Source organism: Labrus bergylta, chromosome 18 (assembly GCF_963930695.1).
Source record: "Labrus bergylta chromosome 18, fLabBer1.1, whole genome shotgun sequence".
NCBI lineage: Eukaryota > Metazoa > Chordata > Actinopteri > Labriformes > Labridae > Labrus > Labrus bergylta.
Genome location: NC_089212.1, coordinates 12,089,720 through 12,113,714, shown reverse-complemented (window position 1 = coordinate 12,113,714; position 23,995 = coordinate 12,089,720). Strand labels below are relative to the sequence as shown.

General features: G+C 42.6%; 1 protein-coding gene across 1 annotated transcript; it reads left to right on the top strand.

Annotated features, from left to right (window-relative positions):
• The first annotated feature begins 631 nt into the window (after positions 1-631).
• On the top strand, positions 632-23,720 carry eif2ak4 (eukaryotic translation initiation factor 2 alpha kinase 4). Its single transcript, XM_020629998.3, has 39 exons — positions 632-1,002; positions 1,099-1,214; positions 2,276-2,378; positions 2,562-2,735; positions 2,828-2,908; positions 2,998-3,143; positions 3,236-3,336; positions 3,444-3,601; positions 3,700-4,238; positions 4,985-5,100; positions 5,467-5,621; positions 5,709-6,145; positions 6,228-6,300; positions 6,384-6,470; positions 6,553-6,675; positions 6,863-6,967; positions 7,166-7,229; positions 7,326-7,405; positions 7,558-7,659; positions 7,736-7,786; positions 7,876-8,112; positions 8,805-8,880; positions 9,213-9,334; positions 9,637-9,686; positions 10,076-10,244; positions 10,855-10,971; positions 11,118-11,183; positions 11,294-11,464; positions 11,547-11,681; positions 11,896-12,003; positions 12,424-12,552; positions 15,445-15,531; positions 16,431-16,543; positions 16,635-16,693; positions 17,165-17,265; positions 18,076-18,144; positions 19,651-19,695; positions 20,561-20,676; positions 23,284-23,720. Exons 1-39 carry the CDS (start codon positions 874-876, stop codon positions 23,339-23,341), a joined length of 4,968 nt encoding a protein of 1,655 aa, XP_020485654.2. The 5' UTR covers positions 632-873; the 3' UTR covers positions 23,342-23,720.
• The last annotated feature ends 275 nt before the right edge of the window (positions 23,721-23,995 follow it).

The window sequence follows — 23,995 nt, the reverse complement described above, 5'->3', positions numbered from 1 at the left end:
CAAACCGAGGGGTGTCCAAAACAGCCGTGTGGGGGTGCCTTAAAACCGCCTCGCTTCTGTGATCAAAACAAATCCAGACCATTCTGGACTGGAATCCAAACTTAGGAGGATATTTCATTGTTGACAGACAAGCCAGCACTTCAACATAGCATGTTTCCTTCATGTCTGATGATATAGTAAGGTAATATCTTACATATTGCGTCTTTAAAGGGGAACTGGAAGTTTCTGGAGGCGCAGAGTTCAAAAGAATCTGTCACAGAGTCATCATGTAGGCCTAGTGTTTAAGTAGTAGGCTATTCCTCTTTAAAACAAACGCCTTGCAGCTATTACAGTTTTTATATGTAGGCCTACATGCTACATTACTGAAAAAGTTGTTCAAAAGTTGCACTTTTACACATTTACGCATCAGAAATAATGATGAAATAATCGAATAAAAGCGTATTATACAAAATACATTCACATTGACTTCCTCTCGTGTAAACTTATTTTTTTCTGTGCAATATTGACTGAAGTCTTCCACCACTGGCTGACTCTCAGTAGCATGACTGTCCCAGTATCAGTAAATGATCATTTCTGCCCTCTATAGGTCATTTTTGGAAATAGCAACGTGATGACGTCTCATTTGCGACACGCATGCAACGGCCATGCGCCAGTAACAGCGTTGTTATGGTCGGCTCCATTATAAGTTGAGTTTCACTCTCTAAATGCAGCGGTAAGGGTAGTTATGCGTCGCAAACTTTTGTGTTTTACAAAGTGAGAGAGGAGGAGAAGCTGCCGGCGGAGCGGCGTGCCGAGCGGATCCGCTTCCTGCTTCTGTTTGACGGCTGCGACTGTGACAGCAGTGAAGTGCTGCCATGTAGCTGAGGCAGAAGAATGAGCGATCAGCACACTCCGACAGATGGGACAGATGACCACACTGTCCAGCAGGAAAACGAACTAGAAGCCCTCGCGTCAATCTTCGGAGATGATTTCCAGGATCTGCGGAACAACGACCCATGGAAGGTATGTTAGCGGAACATGTTAGCAGAACTGTGAACTCGACACTGTCCTTAAGGCTACCTGTGATCATTCAAAGTGACCAAATCATCACCTTCGCAGGTTAAAAGACCTCCAGAGGTGTACCTCTGCTTGCGACCCAGTGGGCTGAACACCGGGGAGGAATGCTACGTGACCGTCGACCTGCAGGTCAAATGCTCTCCCACATATCCAGATGTGTAAGTACTGATGTTAGGGCCAGTTTTAAGTTGTTTTTTTTCCTGCTAATTCACAAGATAATATGCATTATTTCGGATGTATATGCACATACCTAACCCTGCTTTCAAAAATTCTGTAAACAAAAAAAAAAGCTGCAAAAAGAAACTGACATTTATTTTGTAGTGGGACTCTGTCACTGCTGTGTTTTGAATGAGATTTGATTTGATGCAAAGAATCTCCTGACATGTTTATTTCCACAACTTTTAAGTCTTTATTTTTTTCTTTATTTCTCCTCTGCATTCGCTTACAGTTAATAATAAAATAAAAAGAGCAGCTCCAAAACATTGAAATTATACACTTGGAAAAAGGCGTCTTTATTTTACTTCAATTAAACCCCGGTCTCACAGAAGTTACACCATCATGATTAAGCACAAGATGATGTGAAACGGCCTTTAAGTCTAATTTAATGCCCTGCAAGGGAAGTTGTCTTGTTTTGATTTAAGTAATCAAATTCTTGAAAACTAATTTAAATATTAAAACCAGCAAGGCCATGATAGCACACATTAAAGTCAATCAAAAAAAAGAAAATGACCAAAAGCTTACTATCTGGTCAAAATCATGATCTTGTTCACCGTCCTTCTTTGGTCAGATTTCAATCTAAAATGTTGTTGTGACTTTTGATAGTTTATTACATTTTTTGACCCTATGTCTGACCTAAAGACATAATAATAAGAAAAAAAAACACAATTATGCTCAAACTTGATTGTTCTATACACAAGCAGAATAAGACAAGGCCAAAAAGCACCTTCACAACAAAACCAATACTGGGATTTTTTTCACTAGTTGGTACCCAAGTCTGCTTGTAGCCTCAAAACCATTTGTGACCACATGAGCCCACATGATGGAGTTTTTAAAAAGATGCTTCCTATTTGCATTCGCTTGCCAAACTGTGACTTCTAAAATTCCAGGGTGACAGTCACATGCTCCTGATTGTAATCTAGGCACAGCCGTTACAAAGATGTCCTTTATGCTGTGTTGAGTTAGAGAGAGTGTGCTAACTTTGATCTTTGGGTGTCAACAGGCCTCCAGAGCTGGAGCTGAAAAATGCCAAAGGCTTGTCAAACGAAGCCCTCCAGAACCTGCAGACTGAACTCACCAAACTTGCAGCAGTACGATGTGGAGAGGTGAGAACACACACACACACACACACACACACACACACACACACACACACACACACACACACACACACACACACACACACACACACACACACACACACACACACACACACACACACACACACACACACACACACACACTTAACATAAACTGACTTGATTAAACATTCTTACCTGTCTCTCTAGGTGATGATTTATGAGCTGGCCGACCACATCCAGGGCTTCTTGAGTGAACACAACAAGCCTCCGCCGAGCTCCTTCCATGAGGAGATGCTGAAGAACCAGCGGAGGCAGCAGGAGAAACGAGACCAGGAGGAGCAGCAGAGGATGGACCAGAGGCGCAGGCAGGAGGAGGAGATGGTAAGGATGTGCGACAACTAGGCATTCCTGCTGGATATGTTTTATTACGAGCGTTGTGGATGACCAAAGATTTTTTTTTAATTAATTTGTAGGAAAAAGAGATCATAGCTGAAATCCAAAGAAGAGAGGAGGAGAAACGAGAGGAAAAGCGAAGAAAGGAGATAGCCAAACAGGTGTCTTTATTGCACAAATCCTACTGATCTCCAAAGAAAAGCACAGTTCATGTCTGTCATTTACCGTTTGTATTGCATTACATTGACAGGAGCGCCTTGAGAGTATGGAGCAGCCAGTCTCTGCTAACTCGTTAGGGAGGAGCCCGCCCAGCCCGAGTGGAGTTCCTCCTGAATTGACTGAAGCCAGGAAAATGGTTGCTAACCGGCGTCGGACTACCTCCAGCTCACGCCACAGGTACACAGCCGACCAACCACTTAATGCTTCTTTTGTTAAATACCCATTGAGGGTAAGACTCTTAGAGCTGTAATCATTTTTTTTTTTTTTAGACGTGATACGGTCAATGAAGAGAACCAGCGTGTGCAGGAGCTTCTTCACTTCAACAGCAGCACTTTTGGAGAACTTGTCGTGCACAGAGGGAAACTTTTAGGTGAGAGCAAATCAGTGAACATGCCGCCTCCAGTCCAGTGCAAGAGTCGATTCATCCGCCAGACTTATCTGTTTGAACGTGAGTGTCTGCGTTCCTGAATGTGACAGGTGAAAGCCAGAGGCTCCGCCGAAGCGTTTATAACGGATTTGAGGCGAACTCTGGAGACTTTGCCGTGATCTACGAGTGGTCGCTGCGCTGGAACAGGAAGATGGGCAAGTTCTTCACCAGCCAGGAGAAAGGAAGGATTGACACCTGCAAGAAGCAGGCAAGTAGTGAAGGAAGCAGTTATTCCAATTATCAATCTAGCCGTCATATTATTCATGTCTCTTTTTATTGTCCACCTGCACATGTTTCTCTGTTCAGATTCATGCAGCAGAAAATGAGTTCAACTCGCTGCTGCGGCTGGATCACCCAAACTTGGTTCATTACATGGCTCTGAGCTCCACAGAGAAGGAGGACTGCCTGGTGGTAAACATGTTGGTGAAGCACATGGCTGGCACCAACCTGAACCAAAACCTGATCTCTCAGAGTCCTGTTCCTCTGGATAAACTGGTCCAGTACACGGCCCAGCTTCTGGCCGCCCTCGACTACCTTCACTCTAACTCTGTGGTTCACAAACAGCTGGGCGCCTCCAGCGTGCTGCTGGACTCCGAGGGAAACGTTCGATTGACGGATTACAGTCTATCAAAGAGGTTCGCCGATATCTGCAAAGAAGACATTTTCGAGCAGGCTCACGTGCGATTCTCAGAGGACACAGCTATGCCGACCAAAACGGGAAAGAAAGGGGACGTGTGGAACTTGGGGCTGATGCTGCTGGCTCTGAGTCAGGGTAAGGAGGTGAAGGAGTATCCAGTGACGGTGCCCACCAGCCTGCCTGCAGACTTCCAGGACTTCCTCCACAAGTATGTTTGGATGTACACCTTACCTGCTTCCATTGAAGCATACCATTACGTCTTTTTTATTTTATCAGTGCTGAATATGTTTCTTTTAGATTGTTATGTGTGGGCTTTAATGCCTTTATTGTAGAGATATGACAGTGGATAGAGTCAGAAATCAGGGAGAGACAGAGTAGGGAACGACATGCGGGAAAGCAACCACGGGTTGGATTCGAGCCTGGGCCGCCCGCTTGGAGGACTATAGCCTCTGTACATGGGGAGCGTATCCTAAACACTACACTACTGGCGCCCCAGTGCTGAATATGTTTCAAATGACACAGCAGTATTTTACACGTCTGCTTAAATTTCTTCCTGCAAATTCTTATCACAAGTTTCACCACGCTGTGAAGATTTATGTCTTTATTTCTATCAGTCATACCATCATTGTTTCCAATGTTAGGTTCATCAAAGTAGGGCTGCAATTTAAAATGTAACATGTAACTTATTTGTCAAAGTAGATATTTATTTTTGATCTGTTAACATCAGAAACAGTAAAAATCCCAGTTGACATCATCAGATGTCTTCTTCTTTTTTTTTGCCATACCATCCAAAACTCTAAAATATTCAATACACTATGATTTGTTCTAGTGTTGTCTGTAGAGCACCATTCAATGCTGGATTAGCATAAAGAACTAGATTTTTTCCATCTCATCCCATGAGTTCACTGCACTATCAAACTGTCCTCTCTCTTTCTCACGTGTGTCTTTGTACAGGTGTGTGTGTCTGATTGACGCTGAACGCTGGACAACACAGCAGCTATTGGAACACTCCTTCCTCAAGCCCCCGTCACCTAAAAACCTGCCGCAGTACCAGGATAACAGCCCAGAAGGTGACAGACAAATCCTTCTGTAATGTGTTTAAATAAGGGGGGAATATATTAGTAACATCTTTTTAAAGTGAAGTACAACATCATTGTTGAATAAACCTGAACAGCAAGTCAACTGTTCATTTTAAGTGAGGCAGTCTTTGATTTAAAAAAAAAAAGAATGGGGAAATATAGAAATCATACATTTTCAAATTTCTTATTTCGGCCAAACATTGGGGGAAAAAAAAGTATCAACCAGATGTGAACGTTTACTGTTAAGAAGGTGAAGCATCATTACTTTCTTCCAGCACTTATTCCATAAGTATTTATTGGATTCCTGATTTCACAACTGGACAGCCAAATATCTTTCCATGTTTTCTGTCATTACAGATCTGGCTGAAGACTTTGCGTCTTCAGTCATCCCACAGAGTCACATCCTCAACGCTCCCTTCATCGCCGGGGTGCAGAGGCAGTTTTCCCGCTACTTCGATGAGTTTGAGGAGCTCCAGCTTCTTGGAAAAGGAGCTTTCGGTGCTGTGATTAAGGTAGGATTTGACCTCAGGCTAGCAGGAAAGCAGGAGCAGTTATTTCTTCATGTCTTACTTTGCTCTTTCATTTGAACTCTTCCCCAGGTCCAGAATAAACTCGATGGTTGTTACTATGCTGTGAAGCGCATCCAGGTCAACCCTGCCAGCAAACAGTTCAGACGGATCAAAGGCGAGGTGACGCTGCTCTCGCGCCTAAACCATGAGAATATCGTCCGCTACTACAATGCGTGGATCGAGCGGCACGAGACGCAGTCTGGGGGAGACTTGAGCAACACTACTGACAGCTCTGAGCAGTGGAGCCCCGCCCACAAACCTCCTCGGCATAAAGAGTGTCCGCGGCACATCAACGAGCTCGGCCTGCCTGATGACGTGGAGGACGTCGCCCCGCCTCCTGCCCTGTCCAGCTCGGTGGAATGGTCCACCTCCATAGAGAGGTCCTCCAGCGCCAAATGTAGCAGACACCAGTCTAGCGATGAAGAGGATGATGATGATGAGGAAGATGTGTTTGGGGCCTCATTTTTGTATGTGTTTAATATTTTTATGTGGTAGTTTGTCCAGCAAGACTTTCTCCTCCACAAACTCATACTTTCTTCTTGCTTCTAGGCCATCGGGAAGTGATTCAGGAAGTGACATCATCTTTGACAATGGCGATGAAAGCACAGATGATTTGTCAGAGGTTTGTATATTTATTCATCATATTTTATTCCCCTGTCGTTGTTTGTTCTGTCAAGGTCATGAACGTGGTGTGTCCTCTCACAGGTTGAGCCGAGCAAAAGACAGACGACTGAAACAGACACCACAGACTCGGATGGATCTCTGCTCATCGCACATCACCTGTACATACAAGTAAGCCTCCCTGTAATGCTCACTTTTAACCACTAGATGGCCCCAGCCTCACCTCGTAATGCCTGCGTTCTCTTCCTGACAGATGGAATACTGTGAAAAGAGCACTTTAAGAGACACCATTGATCAAGGTCTGCACCAGGATCAAAATCGGTTGTGGAGACTTTTCAGGGAGATACTGGACGGCATTGCTTACATTCACGAGCAGGTTTTTTATTTGTGTGTTTTAATTGTTTCAATTTCAACCCTACTTACCCCTATTTTCAAGTAAAACAGCCTCAAAACTGTCACATAATGACACAGATCAAACTAGACTTTCATTATTAACATTTGTTCTCGTACCAAGTTAAGCAATGGTTTCACAAGCAGATGTCTTCTATATTTTTCTCATTCAGGGAATGATCCACAGGGACCTGAAGCCTGTCAACATTTTCCTTGACTCACAGGACCATGTGAAGATCGGAGACTTTGGCCTTGCTACAGACCACCCTGCTAATGTGGTACACATTGCCCTAATGTGCAGTTAACAGCTTCAACCTGTTGAGTTTTTCCAGAGGTCTTAATTTGAAACTTTGAATCGCTGCAGCTGTGTCTTATTTCTGGGAAAACAACAGTCATTTACCACTTCATGAAATGTATAATTCATGCATGGTGTGTAGATGCTATGAACGTGTGAATAAACCGTTTCTGTCTCTCAGGCTGCAGGTAAATTTGAGGTGGAGGAGAGCGGCTCAGTAGTGATGCCCAAACCAGACCCTGCAGGTACAGAGGCTTGGACAACATTCACATGATTTGTGTGTTGTCTGATATTCTTTCTTTCCTCATGCTTTGTGTGGCATTTGCTTCAACAATCCACAGGTAACATGACGGGCATGGTTGGCACTGCCCTCTATGTAAGTCCGGAGGTTCAAGGAAACACCAAAGCTACCTACAACCAAGTAAGAGTTGAAATTATGAGAGTAAGAATGTTATTAGGCTGCTATACAAATGAAGTCCATGTTAGTCAACATCATGGCTGTGACCCAGTATTTAAGGGTCTTACCGCTGAGTTTTAAAGTGTGTGGTATTCATCCTTTCTTTCCCTCCTCAGAAAGTTGACCTTTTCAGCCTGGGGATCATCCTCTTTGAGATGTCCTACCACCCCATGACAACGGGGGCAGAGCGTATTTCTGTCCTGAGCCAGCTTCGTGTGGTGCGTTCAAGTTCAGCAGTGTTACTTGGGCACTGTAATTCTTTGTGGTACTAAGATGTCTCTTTTCCCGTTGCAGGAGCCGACCATATTCCCGGAGGACTATACCGCGTATGAGCAAGGAACACAGGTTGTTACACTGCTGCAGAGGATTTCTTTTTTTTCCCCCCCTCAGTGTTTCAACAATAGACAAATATCTGTGTTCTTTGTTTCTGTCAGAGAAAAGTGATCCAGTGGCTGTTGAACCACGACCCTGCACTGCGGCCCACTGCCCAGGAGCTGCTGAAGAGTGAACTGCTACCTCCCCCTCAGCTGGAGGATTCGGAGCTGCACGAGGTGCTGCACCACACGATGGCCAATATCAATGGCAAAGCGTACCGCACCATGGTGGGGCAGTTGTTTGCTCAGAACCCCTCTCCTGTCATGGACTACACCTACGACATTGACCTACACAAGGTATGGATACTGATTAAGCTGAACTTGTTTGTTTACTTACCTGGGGTCATGTTGTACCAGTGTTTTTTGCTGTCTGCACAGGACGGGAACAAGTGTTAACATATGTTTTAAGTAAAGTATTCAAATTTATTGAGAATGATCACATCTTGGTTGTTGGTACAGATCTGACTTTTTTGGCTAAGTGAAACATTAATAAATATGTTAGCCATATTTTCACAAAAAATAAAACGTGTCAATAAATATACAAGGATTTAAAGTATTTTTGGTGATTGACAAAAGGCGTTCCACAGGGGTTAGTTCTGGGCCCTATATTATTTACAATCTATATTAACAATGTTGTTTCGTCTATCACGGACTGTAACATTCATCTTTACGTGGACGATATTGTTTTATTTGTACCCTTTTTGTTTGTTTTGATTTGTATCTCGACATCATTGTAAATTAGGGAAACCTCAATGATTTTCTAAACTTAAATAAAGGTTTGAAATGATTGGTGTAATGTAAGCATAAAGCTGTGGTCAAAAAGTTGTTCCCCATTCTACCTTGTCACTGCAGACGTATGAATGCCTGTACTGACCCCTCTGTGCAGCTTCTCTCATCTGGTCTGTGTAAGGGTCCAGCAGGAGGCCTGTAAGTGCTTAATCTATGTCTCCTGATCCCTAACAGAGGCTGTTTGTTTGCTCTCCCTGCAGGGCAGCTTCAGCTTCAATGGTGCCAAATTGCAGCAGTATGTGCATGAAACAATCACCAGGATCTTCAAGAAGCACGGTGAGTACAATATGCTTGTCTGGTGCGTGTCAGCGTGAGCCTTTGTTGACCCTCCTGTTCCAACTGCTTGGACTCCTGACCTGCTGTAGGCTCTGTTTTTAAGGGACCCCAACATCTGCTCCAGTGAGTGGCAGCTAAACAATGAGCACACTGTTGGGCAGTGCAGATTCTGTGCAGGTGGTGGGTCTATTTTTGTGCACTTTTGCTGATGATGTCCAGCTGCTCTTATTTGTTTATGCTCAGTGTGTATCTGCTCACACACATTTGTTAATGGTGAGGGTTATGTTATCTTTACTGCAGATGTAGCAGTAACGCGTTATGTTTGTTTTCAGGTGCGGTGCGTCTCCAGACACCGCTGCTCCTCCCCAGGAACAGAAAGCTGTATGACAGCAGCGAGCCGGCGTGCTTCATGGACCACAGCGGAATGCTGGTTACTTTGCCCTATGACCTTCGTGTGAGCTTGACACACGTGCACACATAACACACACACACACACACACACACACACACACACACAGGTGTGCATGTCTGCACTCGCACACCAACTCTAATTACACAACTATTTGCATCAGCACATGCAAACACACACATCGTGTGAAGGTGCAATCAGCAGCCGCCTTCAGATCCTGCTACCTCAGGAAACCCTGAGGACTAAATGGTTGTTTCCACTGTGTGATTGATTATAGCCTGGTATGCTCGACTTCACTGTCATTATGCCAATGCACCTACTTTAACCCGACTGTCTTTTTACTTCAGATGGCGTTTGCAAGATTCATCGCTCGCAACAATATAACCAATCTGAAGAGGTAAAGTTCATTAATTGATTCAACCGATGGTGATGCCCTAAATTCTGTTACATCCCAAGAAACAACGATGGTCATTTGTTAGCTTAAATTTGCAGCAGTGCTTCAATTCAAACTCATCTTTGTGTTTCCTTTAACCTTTGAACATCAAGGATCTCTCATTTTTATGGTAACAATCAGGAAAGGTTTGTGATATTATTTGACAGGATCATTGAATGTTTCACATTACATATTTGAATCTCTAAGCCCAACAGCTTCAGCTACATCATTAGTAGGCCTGGTTTATATGAGTTGACTGAAAACAGACCATGCATGTTGAGAATAACCACCTGTGTTCCACCTCTGCTTTCTGTTGTCAAACCTTCTCTGTTTTTCTCTTGGTCTTCCTCCAGGTATAGCATTGAACGTGTATTCCGGCCCAGGAAGCTAGATCGAGCACACCCGCGGGAGCTTCTGGAGTGTGCCTTTGACATCATCACACCCGTCACTAACAGCCTCCTACCTGACGCCGAGACCATTTACACCATCTCTGAAATAGTCCAGGAATTCCCCGCACTCCAGGTTACACTCACGAACTGCCTGTGTTTTTCTATGATGGAGCGATCTGACATTTTTGCCCACATTCCTACAGAGTCGTTTGTTGATGCATGATTGTTCTTTTTCCTGCGGATGCCATCATCCCAACCTGTCCTGTTTTTGTTTTTTCCCTTTTTTTCCCTGTTCCTCTTGCATTCCTAACATACCAAAGTATGCGTAAGCCTGACAGATTTACACTGGATTTATTATTTATATAATAAGTCTGTTTTGTGCAGCTTGGTCCACTTCCTTCCCTGGCTCCAAGAACAGTACATTTCCTGTCCACATATCCCAGTGCTGCGTCAGTCTCCAGTCGCTGCTTTCCTGCATGTTACATGAGCTCGCTCAACCCGGGGTCTGTCCTCTTGTTCATCCTTTTTAAAGATTATGTTCCTGGTCCTCTCCCAGCTTTTCTTTTTGTGTGTGTGTGTGAAAGCTTTTAAGAAAATGTGAGTCAGACAGAATGAGAGGGCAGCTGAACACCTATGTCATTTTTCACTGAGAGGCTCATTGTACAGTAGTGCTCTTGCTTTTGTATATAATTGCTGTTGAAAGGGGTTAAAGGTGTGATTGCGTGTGTTTTTGTGGCCCCCAGGAAAGGAACTATAACATTTACCTGAATCACACCAGCTTGTTGAAGGCCATCCTGCTCCACAGTGGAGTCCCAGAGGATAAACTGAGCCAGGCCTCCAACATACTGTGTGACGCCATGGTCAGTGAAGGTCACACGTGCGCCACAGATGTTATCCACATCGCGTGTCTTTTTCTAACATCCTGGCATAAACATATAAAGCAGAAAATACTTCCCAAATATAGCAGGGGTAACCTTTGTATGACTTCCTCTTCTTTTTGCTCCAGAGTGAAAAACTGACCAAACGTGAGGTGGAGGCAAAGTTCTGCAACTTCTCACTGTCAACCAGCAGCGTAAGTGTCCAACCGGGACATGAACCCTCTGTAAAAAAAAAAAAAGAATCATTACTGCAGCAGCTCATTTCTCTCTCGCGTGTAAACACTGAGATCTCTCCTCCGTCCAGTTGCAGACACTGTACAAGTACATAGAACAGAAGGGGGACCTGCAGGGCTTGGCGCCACTGCTGACATCACTCACCAAACAGAAGACCGCTGTCACCCAGCTGGCAAAGCAGGGCCTCAAGGACCTAGAGGAGCTCACCGTGCTGCTGCGGAGACTGGGAGTGAAACTGCAGGTGATTTGGATTCTTTTGAATGGATCCTTAAAAATTAGAAGCTTTCCCCCATTTCTTACCCCAATCTTTTTTTTTTCTCCAGGTGGTGGTCAACTTAGGCTTAGTTTACAAGGTACAGCATCACTCCGGGGTCATCTTCCAATTTGTGGCTTTCATCAGAAAACGAAAGCGAATCGTACCTGATATAGTGGCCGCTGGAGGACGCTACGATCACTTGGTGAGTTTTACTGGCGCTCATTTTCGTGACAAAAAAAAAAAAAACTGCTTTTAGAAATGTGGCCAAAAAGCTTTCATTCCACATATGAATGTGAACCATTTTCCCCCCTTTCCATCTGACACATACTGCAGTTCCTCAATCTGCATTTCATTAATTTGACACAATGATTCACTCCACCTGCTGTTTTTATGTGTTTCCCTCTCTGTGCTGTTAGATCCTGGAGTTTCGAGGGCCAGCTTCCACGGTGCCTGTGCCCTCTGCGGTGGGAGCCAGCGTGGCCCTGGACAAAGTGTGTGCTGCTATTGCCAACATGGAGGAGCCAGTGAGAGACACACACACACACAAAAACACACACACACACACACACACACACACACACTGGGTTCTGACATTCTTAATTATTGTGATGAAGGAGCAGCAGACAGAGCTGCATATTTAATGATGCCTTATGCGGGAGTCGGCTGCCGCACAGCCACTTTTAGAAACATGTTAATAACTATTATGAGTATTGTGCTTGACGCTGCTGGGTTATTTTTGGAGGGGTATCATTTTCTGTATTTCATATTGAGAATATGAAACGATGTGCCAAGAAATCAGCATGCAGTGTGAGGGCCGAGAAGAGTAATAAAGAACTAATTTCTTACAAAGCAGTTATTTTTGTAACAGCTCACTGCCTCTTTGTGCTTTTGACAGGTTTTCAACTCAACTGCTTGTTCTTTTTTTCCTTTCCTTTTTTTTGTAGCCATCAGTGAGCTCCTGTGATGCGCTGGTGGTGCCCGTGGGGCATTCTTCGATGTCCAGAGCCATCAACGTGGTCCAGAAGTTGTGGAGCGCCGGCGTCCCTGCGGACATCAACTACGATGTCTCACAGGTGAGTGGCCTGCTGACTTTAAACGCACAGGATGTAAAATCTTTGTAAAATATGTTTACTGACGATGTATCCAAGTATAATTCACATGAAGTTTTTATCACAGCAACAGTACGGCAGCTTTCAGTAGCAGCTCCCGCTTCCTTAGGCAGCGGTCTTTGATGTAACATCTGGTGTTTCCTTGGCAACGATAAACATTTCGTGTCTGTCATGGCGGATCAACCGCGTGGACTTCAAACATAACACAGCAGCGCTTGGAGTGGTCCAATCTTTTAAGTCGGTTGCATTCAATGTCAGCATTTCAGTTTAAGCTGTCATTGAAAAAAGAACAAGTGTTTGAACTAAATACCAGACTATTAACGTATACCTACAGTATGCTGCTTTTTTTGTCTACAAATGTGAACTTCATCATGAAAAGAACATACGGTATGCCATGGAATGCTAGAATGCTTGTCAAACTTAAATTTAAATAAATGATTAGCAGGTTAATGCAAAAAACTTCAATCTTAGTGAAGTCAGATTCACATAGGCCCAGACCTAAATTAATCTCAGCTGAAGGAAGAAATCAGCAGAAGGAACGCATGTGGAGCAGTACAATACAAAAAGAGTGGTTTGTTTTCATACATTCATAATTAGGTAAGATAAAAAAACCCTTTATTTTGTTGTCTGACTTACATTTTACATTCCTGAATAGGTGATTTCCTTAAACCCCCTCTGTCGTTCTTCTCCTGTAGTTACGTCGTACCACCTACAGAGGGCAACACTAAACTTCCATTCTTGTAGAAAAAAACTCTAATCTGTCAGCAGCAGATTTATCAAGACAGCATCAGAAATAGTAAACATCACAGAGAATGTGCTGCACTCTGCGGTTTCATTTGAAACAGGCTTGTTTTGGGACAACATGCCACAGAGTCCTATCTTGCAAGTAATTGACTCTGTCCTCTGTTGAATGAGCTTCCAGTGAAGTGTTTTGATGTGTTTTGGTGATGGAAACTTGAACTGTGATTGGAGCAGTGATTCAAGCTGATGTCGCTCCCCCTTTCATGTGAAGTCATTATCTCCCTGTCCAGAACCCCTGATGCCATGCCTCTGTCACATTCTTCATGTTTATGTGACAAACTGATCTCAGCGCTCGTGTGTTGGTGTAAACGCTCTCACTGGCACATTAAGGTGCCCACATTTAAATAGTCCTCCTGTTTTTTCCCCTTTAGCTCTTGATAACCCATTGTTTGAACGTTTCACTTCTGCAGTGTATAAATGTTTGCTTTCATGGTCTTCATTGTCTTTTGTACTACTGGCACAGGACATAAGCGATTGGCCACCTTCATTTCCCCCCGGAGTTCTTAGAAGCAATTAGCAAAGGTTGGGTTTTGGCTGGAAAAAGCTGCGCTGCGTCCAAATTGCCGGCGGTATTTGTGTGTGGTTTTTGTTTATGTATGCAGGTGACGCCTTGACTGGTGGCGAGATGCTGAGAACACCTTGTTCAAACCTTCTCACCCATCTCTCTCTCTCCCCCTCGCTCGCCTTTAACTTTTTTTTTTAAAAACACTTCACATACTGGCTTCTTAACTTGCAGAATCTGGAGCTACAAGGAGACACTTACACTGCTTTAGCTTTTATAAGCCAAATATGGCAAAACCTTTCTTCTCTCATGCTGTCAGCGCCCATCAGCCTCAAGGGAACGGCTTACCTTTGACTTGATTTGTTCTGTCGTTGAGAAAGTTGCAAGAACAGAGGAAGTCTTAGTGCTTGTGTGATGATGGGGCAAAGACACGCACTCACACTTGTTCATGAAGGGTTTTTTCCTGTAGCGTCGTTAGCTCGTCTAGCTGTAGCAGCCAGAGAAGTATCTGGTTGGATTTTATTAGAATAAACTCGGCTTACCCAAACAAACACAAACATGCATGCACATACATGCTGTCAGCGTTGGATGCATCACCTGAAGGCAAATGGTTTGTGAGTTTTGGGTCCGTGCACGCTCCTCTCGTTCTAAGAAAAAACCCTACTGCTGCTGTAGAGGAATGTTTGAGGTTAAAGTTAAGTTTTCCAACCTTTGTGCTTTGGCCAAGCGATATCTCAACCATGCCCTTTCCCTTCTATTTCAGCAACCACATCAGCCTCAGTGCAAAAATGGGCAGCCACAGCATTAAGTCAAAAAAGAAAATTCCTGTGATGTCATCAAACGTGACCCATGATTCTTTTAGTGTTTCGCGGAAGAAAAACACTCAAAACATTTGTGATGGCTGCAGTCTTTCAGCGCTGCAATTTCCATAATTCCATTCAACACTTCCTTCTAAACTGAACCCATGCAAGCCCTCTGGTTGGCACCATGAGCTCTATTCAGACTGCAGATTCAAGGTGTAAATGAATATCGTGGCAGGGACAAGGGGGACAAAGTGATCCCTCCCCTCTATGCTGACTTAGAACAGAAGCGCTACAGGGGTGAGACTGGATCAGTGGAGCCAGTGGGGAAGAACAGTGCTGTGTGTGTGTGTGCACGTCTTTAGTGTGTGTGTTTATGTAGAAGTCCTGCTGTGGCTGTGCTCTCTTGTGCTTCCCCAACATGCTAATGCAATTTCAACAGATAACACAGATAAGGACACTAAAATGATGCCGATGCAAAATCAATATGAATGTCTTTAGGCGTAATGATGGCAGAGCTTGGTTATTGCACTGTTGCTGAATTGCACAATGAAAAGGGCTTTAGCGACAGACCATCAACAAGCCAGTACAAGCAGAAATCAAACAGTGTATGGTCCATGTGTGCAGTTGTAAAATCTCAGCTTTCTATTCTTTCTGTTTTAAGATATAGACAATGCTATTTGTATGCACTCTTAAATTCCACGCAGATTGTGTATGTGTGTCTTCAGCCTTGTTTCATTTTTGTGTGTGCAGTCTCAGGAGACACTGTTGGAACAGTGCAGGCTTGGCGGCATCAGCTTCATGGTTCTGGTCTCTGACAAGGAGGGAAACTACATGAAGGTAAAGAAACGTCTTGAACAGCGCCTGACTGAAATATCTGCCGGTGGATTTTATTTCCACTGTTTTGTCAATCGTAAATATGTATCATTATCGCAGTATTTGTTTTCCAATGTACATAAAGAGGAAGACTACTCATTACAGAACATATTACCGGTAATCCAAAAAACAATGCTTTGAGTTTATTTTGAGCAGTTTTCATCCCATAGTTTGTTTGATTTCGAGCACTCTAATTTTCAGCACTGCATGCAGCACATGCATAAGCAGGCGGTGGTCTTCATTTAATCAAAAATGTAACATATTGTGTCATATATTTTTATTATATTACATGTTCTTTTATACAGTTAATTTTTTTAATAAAGCATCAGAAATTGTCATCTTCGTTCAAGCACAAAGTTCTTTTTTTTTTCTGCTGCCTCATCATTCATCTGTAGAATTTGACGCTTACAATCAATATTGATCTCAAAACTCCCAAAGGGTTCAGCCTCTTGAAATGCAATCACATCTGCAAGTACAGTGAAAAATGCTACAAATTAGCGCTGCCGGATAGCCTAGCGATTTGGTCCCGCCCCTGTGGACAGAGGCTGTATTATTACCAAGGTTCAAGTCAGACCGGTGGCCTCTTTTTCACAAATCAATAAGGATTGATTATGTCAATCCCAACTCTCTCTCCTGATTTCACGCTCGATCCCCTGTCCTATCAAATCAATGCATAAAAGCCCAATAATAAACCTTTAAACAAATGCTCTAAATTAGGCATCAATACATTCTTTTTACATACTGTAAGAAGACATTTTTTTTCTGTGATTAGCATTGCTGATCATGATGCTCTTTGTAATAACAGAGAGATCAGGGAACGGTTGTATAGAGCCGCACATGTTTAACTCATTATCTGTCTCCAGGTCAAATCCTTTGAGAAGGACAGACAGTCTGAGAAAAGAATTCCCGAGTCGGACTTGGTGGACCAAATCATTCAGAAATGTCGGACCAAATTCTTTGAGGACAGAAACATCAGGTAAAGACGTTTGGGTTGAAAGTTCTGCTTTGATATGTGGATGATGTCAGAGGATTGTTCTTACATAATGTTGCTCTTCTGGCCCTTTCAGAGAAATGTCTGAAGGCATGTCTCTTCAGAACCCCAAAGGATCACTGCTCAACACCACAGGTACTGTCTCCAGGCTGGTCTGATTAAACAGCTTCAACTTCATATTTGTAACCTTTTAAATTCTCAGTGCAGCATGAAACAGACCCACCTCTGTTTTTATACAGTCGTCTTTTGAGTCCACCATAGTTCTGCATGCAATAAACAAGCAGAGTTATGAGACAGATGATTGGTATCTATGTTTGATCAGCAGTGTATGACTGACTCCAGTGTTACATTTTCACTTCTGGTATTTAACTCAGTTATTAACTCAGTGACGCAGCACTACACAAGTGGAAGTGTTGCATTTCACACCGTTTCTGGCACGCACACTGAGAGCAACCAGACAGTTTCAATTGAAGTGAATGAAAGTTTTAAACAAGCTGTTTTTTCACAGTCGCCTCATTGGAGAGTGTAAATGTAAGATCATGAGATTATATAGACTTTTAATTTAAGTAATTAAGTGCAGTTAGACCTTTTTGTTTCTGCTGCAAGGTTCCTCAGAACAGCACGGGAGCAGCAGCACGAACATGAACGTTAACGTCATCAGCCCGGAAAAAGTTTCCGCCAGTGCTAGACGACGCTACGAGATTCAGGTGTGACACACACACACACACACACACACACACACACACACACACACACACACACACACACACACAGAACAGAACTAATAAAAACAAACATTAGCAGCCTCTTCAGATTGGCTCTTTGGTAATACTGATAGGAGTGATTTGTTTCTTTCAGATATTCTGTTGTGGTTATTGAAATTAGTTACAAATGTTTTCCATTGAGACTAAAACTGGAGTTTGCATCTGGACCGGCTCATTAAAACCTTTCTTTTCAGCCCCACATGTGCACAGAAAACACCATGAAATACACCATTTGGCAGAGCAGTAGACATTGTGATTTAGTTTTATGAATTTGACTAGTAAAACAGTGCAGGTGTTGATTGCAAAGTACGCAGTTCTTCATTGTGGATACAAAGACAGGACGTGCTTGTCCTTGGCAGCCATACAGGGAGGACTGTGATGCTGGGTAAACAGTGTTTGTAAAATGCTGCATGTGGTGTGATCAGAAAAGTATAAATATTGCCAACAGGTTTGAATGGATGATTTTGCAGATAAACTCATGACTCATGTTGTCAACAGAAACAGGGTTTTTCCAAGTCTTGGCTCTTTTTTGAGCCGTTTTTTGATTTGTGTCTTGCGTATCTGCCTTTCACATTTACTGTAAGTGTGTTGATAAAGTGTAGGGAATAGCTGCTTAATAAATGATTCCATGTCAACTTGTTCTTTTCCTTGTTCATTTTTGCCATGGGAATAACCAATTTTTCCCCCACCCTTTTCCATCTCTTTCTTTTCTTTCTTGCTTAATTCGTTTCTCTTTAACTCTCTCTTTTTCAGATCCAAACCAGATTACAGTATCTTGGTAGCAATTTGCAGAACAAAAGCAATGACATCGAGGTCCTGGCAGTAAGTCATTTGTTTGTTTATCCCTCCCATTCCCAGCTTTCCCCTCTCTCTTTCAGATCTCCCACCTTATCTTTTGAATTCATGTGTAAAATGACAGAGTGAGGAAAGGACTTTTGATAGCTAAAACAGCAAACATCTCTACGGAGCAGGCCTTTTATAGCCATTTGCGTTGTGCTCAAATCCCCTGCTGAAGGTTAGCGTGGCTGTGAATCGGTTCTCGTCACTATAGAACAATGAACACTAAACAGAAGGCAGCGGGCGTGTCACTACATGGGACGTAAATGGCTGCCATATTGAGTTTATTTGTGGTGGTGTTGTAGATTTATGGCCACATATTCTCATAGTAAATCAACCCTGCTTGCCTTGTTTACCAAGTCGCTGCATATTCTAAATACATTTGTCATTGTTGTTGTGGTCTGGACTCCATCAGCAGAACAAGAGTAAATGCAGGTTATTGAAACACAACAGGCATAATCACCTTGAGTCTGGTAAGCAGTTGTACAGGCCTGTGAGTCCAACTTTGTGCCTGTCAGCTGCCTGCTTGTCCTGAAGTTGGACTGAAACACAACAGTACTCATTTTCCAATTTAAACATGATTTTAGCTACTTCTCGCAGTAAGTGCATAGAGTGCTTTGAGGCATGTGGAGAGCAATCTGAAAATATGATTATAAGTAAGATAAAATAACACTTCATTGTCCGTTTGCATGAAAATGTGTCTTGCATTACAAGCTCAGGAATCCTCACATCACAATCAAATCACATCACACGTAAAAGACAGGAAAAAAAAGAACAGCATTAAAGGAAGAATGTGCAACTTTTTGATCCAGTAGATGTCGCCCTTGAGCACCAGCAGGAAACCAAAACAAACTGCTGTTTGTCGACATCTTCACTCTTCTGAAGCCTCTGCTTTCCCCAAGCGACACACCTCCAACCAACAAAATTGTCCTGGGCTCGAGGTGCAAACCCGTGGTCTGCATCGTTGTGTTAGCAGGCTAATGTTAGCACGCTTTAGTTAGCCCGTAGTTTCACATTGCATGTAAATTGACAGAATGACACAGACAGCGGGACTCAAAAATCTTCTAGGGAAGATATATAATAGAAACATGCATTAATGGCAGCCTATAGCAACATAAGTAGGTAAGTAGGGCCTTGTCCAAGCATTAGCCAGCCCCAAGTATAAGCTTTATCAAAATGGTTGTTTTCAGCCTCCTCTTAAAGGTAAAGAGGGTGTCTGCCTCCCAGACCCAAACTGGTAGATGATTCCAAAGGAGAGGGGCATGATAATTGAAGGCTCTACTTCCCGGTACCACAAGCAGATATTATCCTGAGTCCAAAGAATTGTAAATCCTATTGGGCATCAGCTGTAACCAACTAACCATAGTCATTTCAACTCGTTTATGAAAGCTTTATTTGGAGGAATTTCTCTATTCCGTCGTGTTCTGTGTGTTTGTGATTTTGGCACCATTGTGTTTTTTTGTATAAACCCGACTTGTTTGTGTCCCACAGGTGGACCTGCAGAAGGAAACTCTGGTCAACTTCCTGTCCCTCGAGGTTGGTTTAATACCCGCTTCATATTTACAGTGAATTAACGGTCACCTCTATATAAAGACTGGGAGGGAAGAGGGAAGTGGAAAGAACAGGCTCTGGAGGTCAAGTTCCTAGACAGGAAGAGGGGATCCCGTCTGCTTCCTTACAGTCTGATGAGGAGTGCAGTGAGGGAACACCCTCGCCTCAGTCTAACTTCCACTCCCTTAACAAGGCTCGCATGTGGAACAGACACGTTGTACAGTTAACAAAACGCATATTATAAGGTGTTAATACTCACATTCCCGACTCCTGAGCAAAGCTGCACACATTTAAAGCCCGCTTCCAAAGAGCAGAAGTTTAAAAAAACACCTTAATTATATTATGCTAAGTAACATAAGGCTGCAAAAAGGACCTTAACACCACACTTATATAAGCAAAGGCCTCTTTTCCAGTACTGAATGGGCCACCTATATAGTCAGCCCCTCATAGCACATGTGTCGGAGAAAACAAAGAAAACATGTGTCAAAGAACAGCCAGGCATGCAGCAGCAAAGGCCTGTTTGAAATATGGCAAATTAGCCAGAGTCACACAAGGAGTCAGAGAAGTCGAAGTCGTAGATAAACGATGTGTACATTCTGCTCTGCCACAATCGACATGCAAAAATAAACTCCAAGGCTGCAGTTACAAAATATATTTATACCTTTAGAAATACTGTCTTCTGTAATATTCTCACATTGTGAGGTGTTATGTTGGACGGTCTGACATTTCTTGATGGTAATCATGACTTCTACCGGGCTTTGTTTCATGTCATTGAGCTACTTTTCTATCCTGCATGCATCAATTTGTCCCTCCTCCTGTTGCTGTAACCCTTGCGTCTTTGTTTTTACAGTTTGACACTGAAGAGCAGTTTAACAGCAGCGTGAAGACCCTGCTGTCTCGTCTCCCCAAGCAGCGCTACCTGAAGTCCATCTGCGACGAGATCCACCATTTTAAAATGGCAAAAAGGTGCGTTTTTGTGCCTTTGTATGTTTACACGTAATCCTTTACTACGCTGCTGTAATTACTCTTTGACTCCACTACATTTCATGGGTAAATATTGTTTTAAAATCCCCATTTTCCCATGCGTAGCCGTGTCTTGAGTGTCAAATTTTTTTTTGCGTTTCAGTTTTTCTTTCCCAAAAGTAAAGAAACAGGAGGAACTGATACTGTAGTGACACTTTCCAAACAAACACCCCCCCCTGTGTTAGACCCCCAAGATGTCTCTGTTAACTCGCATGTTTTTATAAACTTATGAATTTTCTGTTTTAAAGTAGGGAGCGCAACATAACAGCCAGGCCATCCGGTGCCCCAAATTAATTTTTTAATGAAAACTGATGCAAACGGTGGAAGGCATTAAATGTGATTTTTTTAAATGGCTTAAAAGACGGACTTCCTTTTAAGGGCAGCTGCCACACCAAGGCTCCGACCGAGCCCACGCGGCCCAGTTGTAACGGTGACAGTCAGTCCTTCAAAGGGAGCTGTTAGATAGATAACTACTGCCTTACAGAGCATCAAATCCTCAGCTGATCCCATTTCCTGAGGTGAAATCTGGGGGAGGATTAGCCTTGTTTGGTCCTCCGATGTCTGTCTCTTAACACCCAACTTGATTGAAACTGCGATTGAAGCAAAGGGGGTGGGAGCTTTATCCATCACTGTGGTTGTGAAAGGAGCAGTTAATATTCCCCAGAAGAATGTTCAAAGCTCAGGCTAATTCCTCAGTGTTTTAGCTTCTAGCGTTGTGACGCTCGTGAAAGCCCACAGAGAAACACCCTGTGAGGGATTCAACGGATTTTCTCTTTCATGAATGAGATGGTCACGAAACGAAATCAAAGCTTCTCTTTCTGGCTTCCCGTCTGCCTTGCCAGAGCAGTTGGTTTTAATTTCCTGTTTCTGCTGTGTGTTTGATTTGCCATTTAGAGAGGGGCGGGGGAGTCTCTGTTGATACATGAGCATCACTGAGGCAACAATGGACATATTCAGTGTGTGTTTTATTGTGTTTGTTTAGTTGTTTTCTCTGAGTGTGGAGGACAGGCAACAGAAGCCAGATGAGTTAAAGAGCTCATGAAGTCACCTGGCTGCTGGAGGACTATAAACTAAACACACCCTACATTAGGCATGTGTAAGAGAAAAACTTTGTTCATGACCTGTTTCTCTGAGCAATTTAAACTAGCAGCTCTATGATGCTGTTATAATGCTTTAAGCTTAGCACTCACTTCAACATGCTAATATGCTCACACTGACACAATGCTAATGCTATGTTGATGTTTAGCTAGTACTACGTTAATGTAGTTGAAATTTATTTTAGTCTGACACTCTAACCAGGCCAAAGTTTCAACTAGATTAACATAGTACTAGCTAAACATCAACATAGCATTAGCATTGTGAGCATGTTAGCATGTTTGTTTATTATTAATTTATGTTAATGAACAAACATGCTAATATCCTCACAATGACACAGTGCTAATGCTATGTTGATGTTTTGCTAGTAGGCTACTATGTTAATCTAGTTTAAACTTTGACCTGGTTATTGTGTTTGATAAAACAGCCCTGGGGATTATGTGACTTCATGATAGCACTCGATTTCTGAGACGTTCAATCAAAATGAATAAATAAAAGTAATTGAACCTCATTGTGGCGTTAAAGAAACTTTTAGGTGATTTAAAAAAAAAAAAAAAAAAGCGATTACGCTTCAAAACAATTTGATGTGAAGTGGTAAGAAATACATTTTATTGTGATTTAGTGCTATATAGATACAGCACTAAAGGAAGCTACTATGAAGTCATCCATTGGTTTATGGATCTTTTCATTATGGACATCACCATTCATTTATTCATTTTAGCCAGAAGTGACCATATGACACACAACCACATCCGAAGACAAACATAGCTTTAGCTCAGTTGAACTCTAAATGGGACAAATACTGTGTATAACAAACAAAAACCCATTATGCTATATTGATGAAGACCTGAAACTAGGGATTAACACCTCAACCTTATTGGTAAAATGTCCACTGGGACTTTAAATCAATTTAGAAGTAGGGTTGTTTTTTCAGCTTTTAACAGACAGTGTGTATATATTAGCAACTGGTAAAGCCCCCCCTGCTGGCCATTAGAATATGCAGATTTGAGGCTTTACTTTTGAAAACGAGGCTACATTTAGTTCTATGCTTCATCCTCCAGGGACTGGGAACTTCTACAAAAGGTATAGACAATGACTCCACTAATTGATAAGATATTTTATTCTGGCTGACCTTCATTGCTGTCTTTACAGCTACAGTACTTTATGGTTAAATTTTGGAGGGAATCTGGAGGGTAATATTATATATTAGAGTAATTTTATTGAGTTTGTTTTCACTTTTACTCTGAGTTGTGGATCTTTCTCAGCCACAACATGGAAGCTTTACAGCCCTACCAGCCTATTCAGCTAAAGAAATCTGAGATATGGAAACCCTCCCAGCTGAGTTTTCATTGCTTTTCAGATGTCCCCTTTTGGAAGTTTCCATACAGTTTTTTCTTTGTCTTTTTTTATTGTTCTTTTGAACCTTTCTAAGTGACAGATGTTGTCCCCTTGCAGGATGGCTGTGGTGGTCTTGTACAGCTACAAGGACGACTATTACAAGATCCTTATATGAAAACCAAATGGGGGTTCCAACCTACCGCCTGAGAGATGTGCCGCTTTTGCTTCTAAACTCAGGAGATTTCTCGAGACTTTTTTTTCATCCTTGGACCACAGGAATGTACTTGAACATTGACAGATTCATACCTTTTTGAATACGAAAAAGAAGAGCCGCCACTAAACTCTACAACTTTCCCCAAACTTTCCAGTTTTGTGTCTTTCTCAAACAAGGTGGGACAAAATATTCACGAGACTTGATTGCCTTAATACAATGGAAGAATTTAACGTGAAATGGCTTTTTAGTGAAGATTATGTGTCATAAATTCAACTATTTTATATTTCTACTCAGCAAAAATATGAATGGTAGAAATAAATTACGTTTTTTCCCACATGGAGCTGTGATTCTGTCTTTTTTTTAAAGTGTATATGTGAGAATAACAAGCAGAACTGTATTTTTACTCTCTGAATATTGAGTTCTGCCTGCTGATTATTCTCATCGTAAATCATATGTATTAATCCAGTTATTGCACAGTTGAGATGAAAGGCTTTGTGCTGCTGTATTCGATGTTTCAAGGCCTGGGAAACTCACCCTAATGTTTGCTTTATTGATCCTTCCGGAGAAGCTTCCTCACCTTGAAGTTTATGAGCGAGCTTCGACGAACAAGTCAAA

Bases quoted from the DNA above. Each gene is read 5' to 3' on its own strand.
- eif2ak4 (XM_020629998.3), top strand. From the start codon at position 874: ATGAGCGATCAGCACACTCCGACAGATGGGACAGATGACCACACTGTC. The intron at 6,146-6,227 runs GTATGTGTTTAA...TCTTGCTTCTAG, and splicing joins GTGTTTGGGGCCTCATTTTT to GCCATCGGGAAGTGATTCAG. The intron at 16,544-16,634 runs GTAAAGACGTTT...TGGCCCTTTCAG, and splicing joins TTTGAGGACAGAAACATCAG to AGAAATGTCTGAAGGCATGT.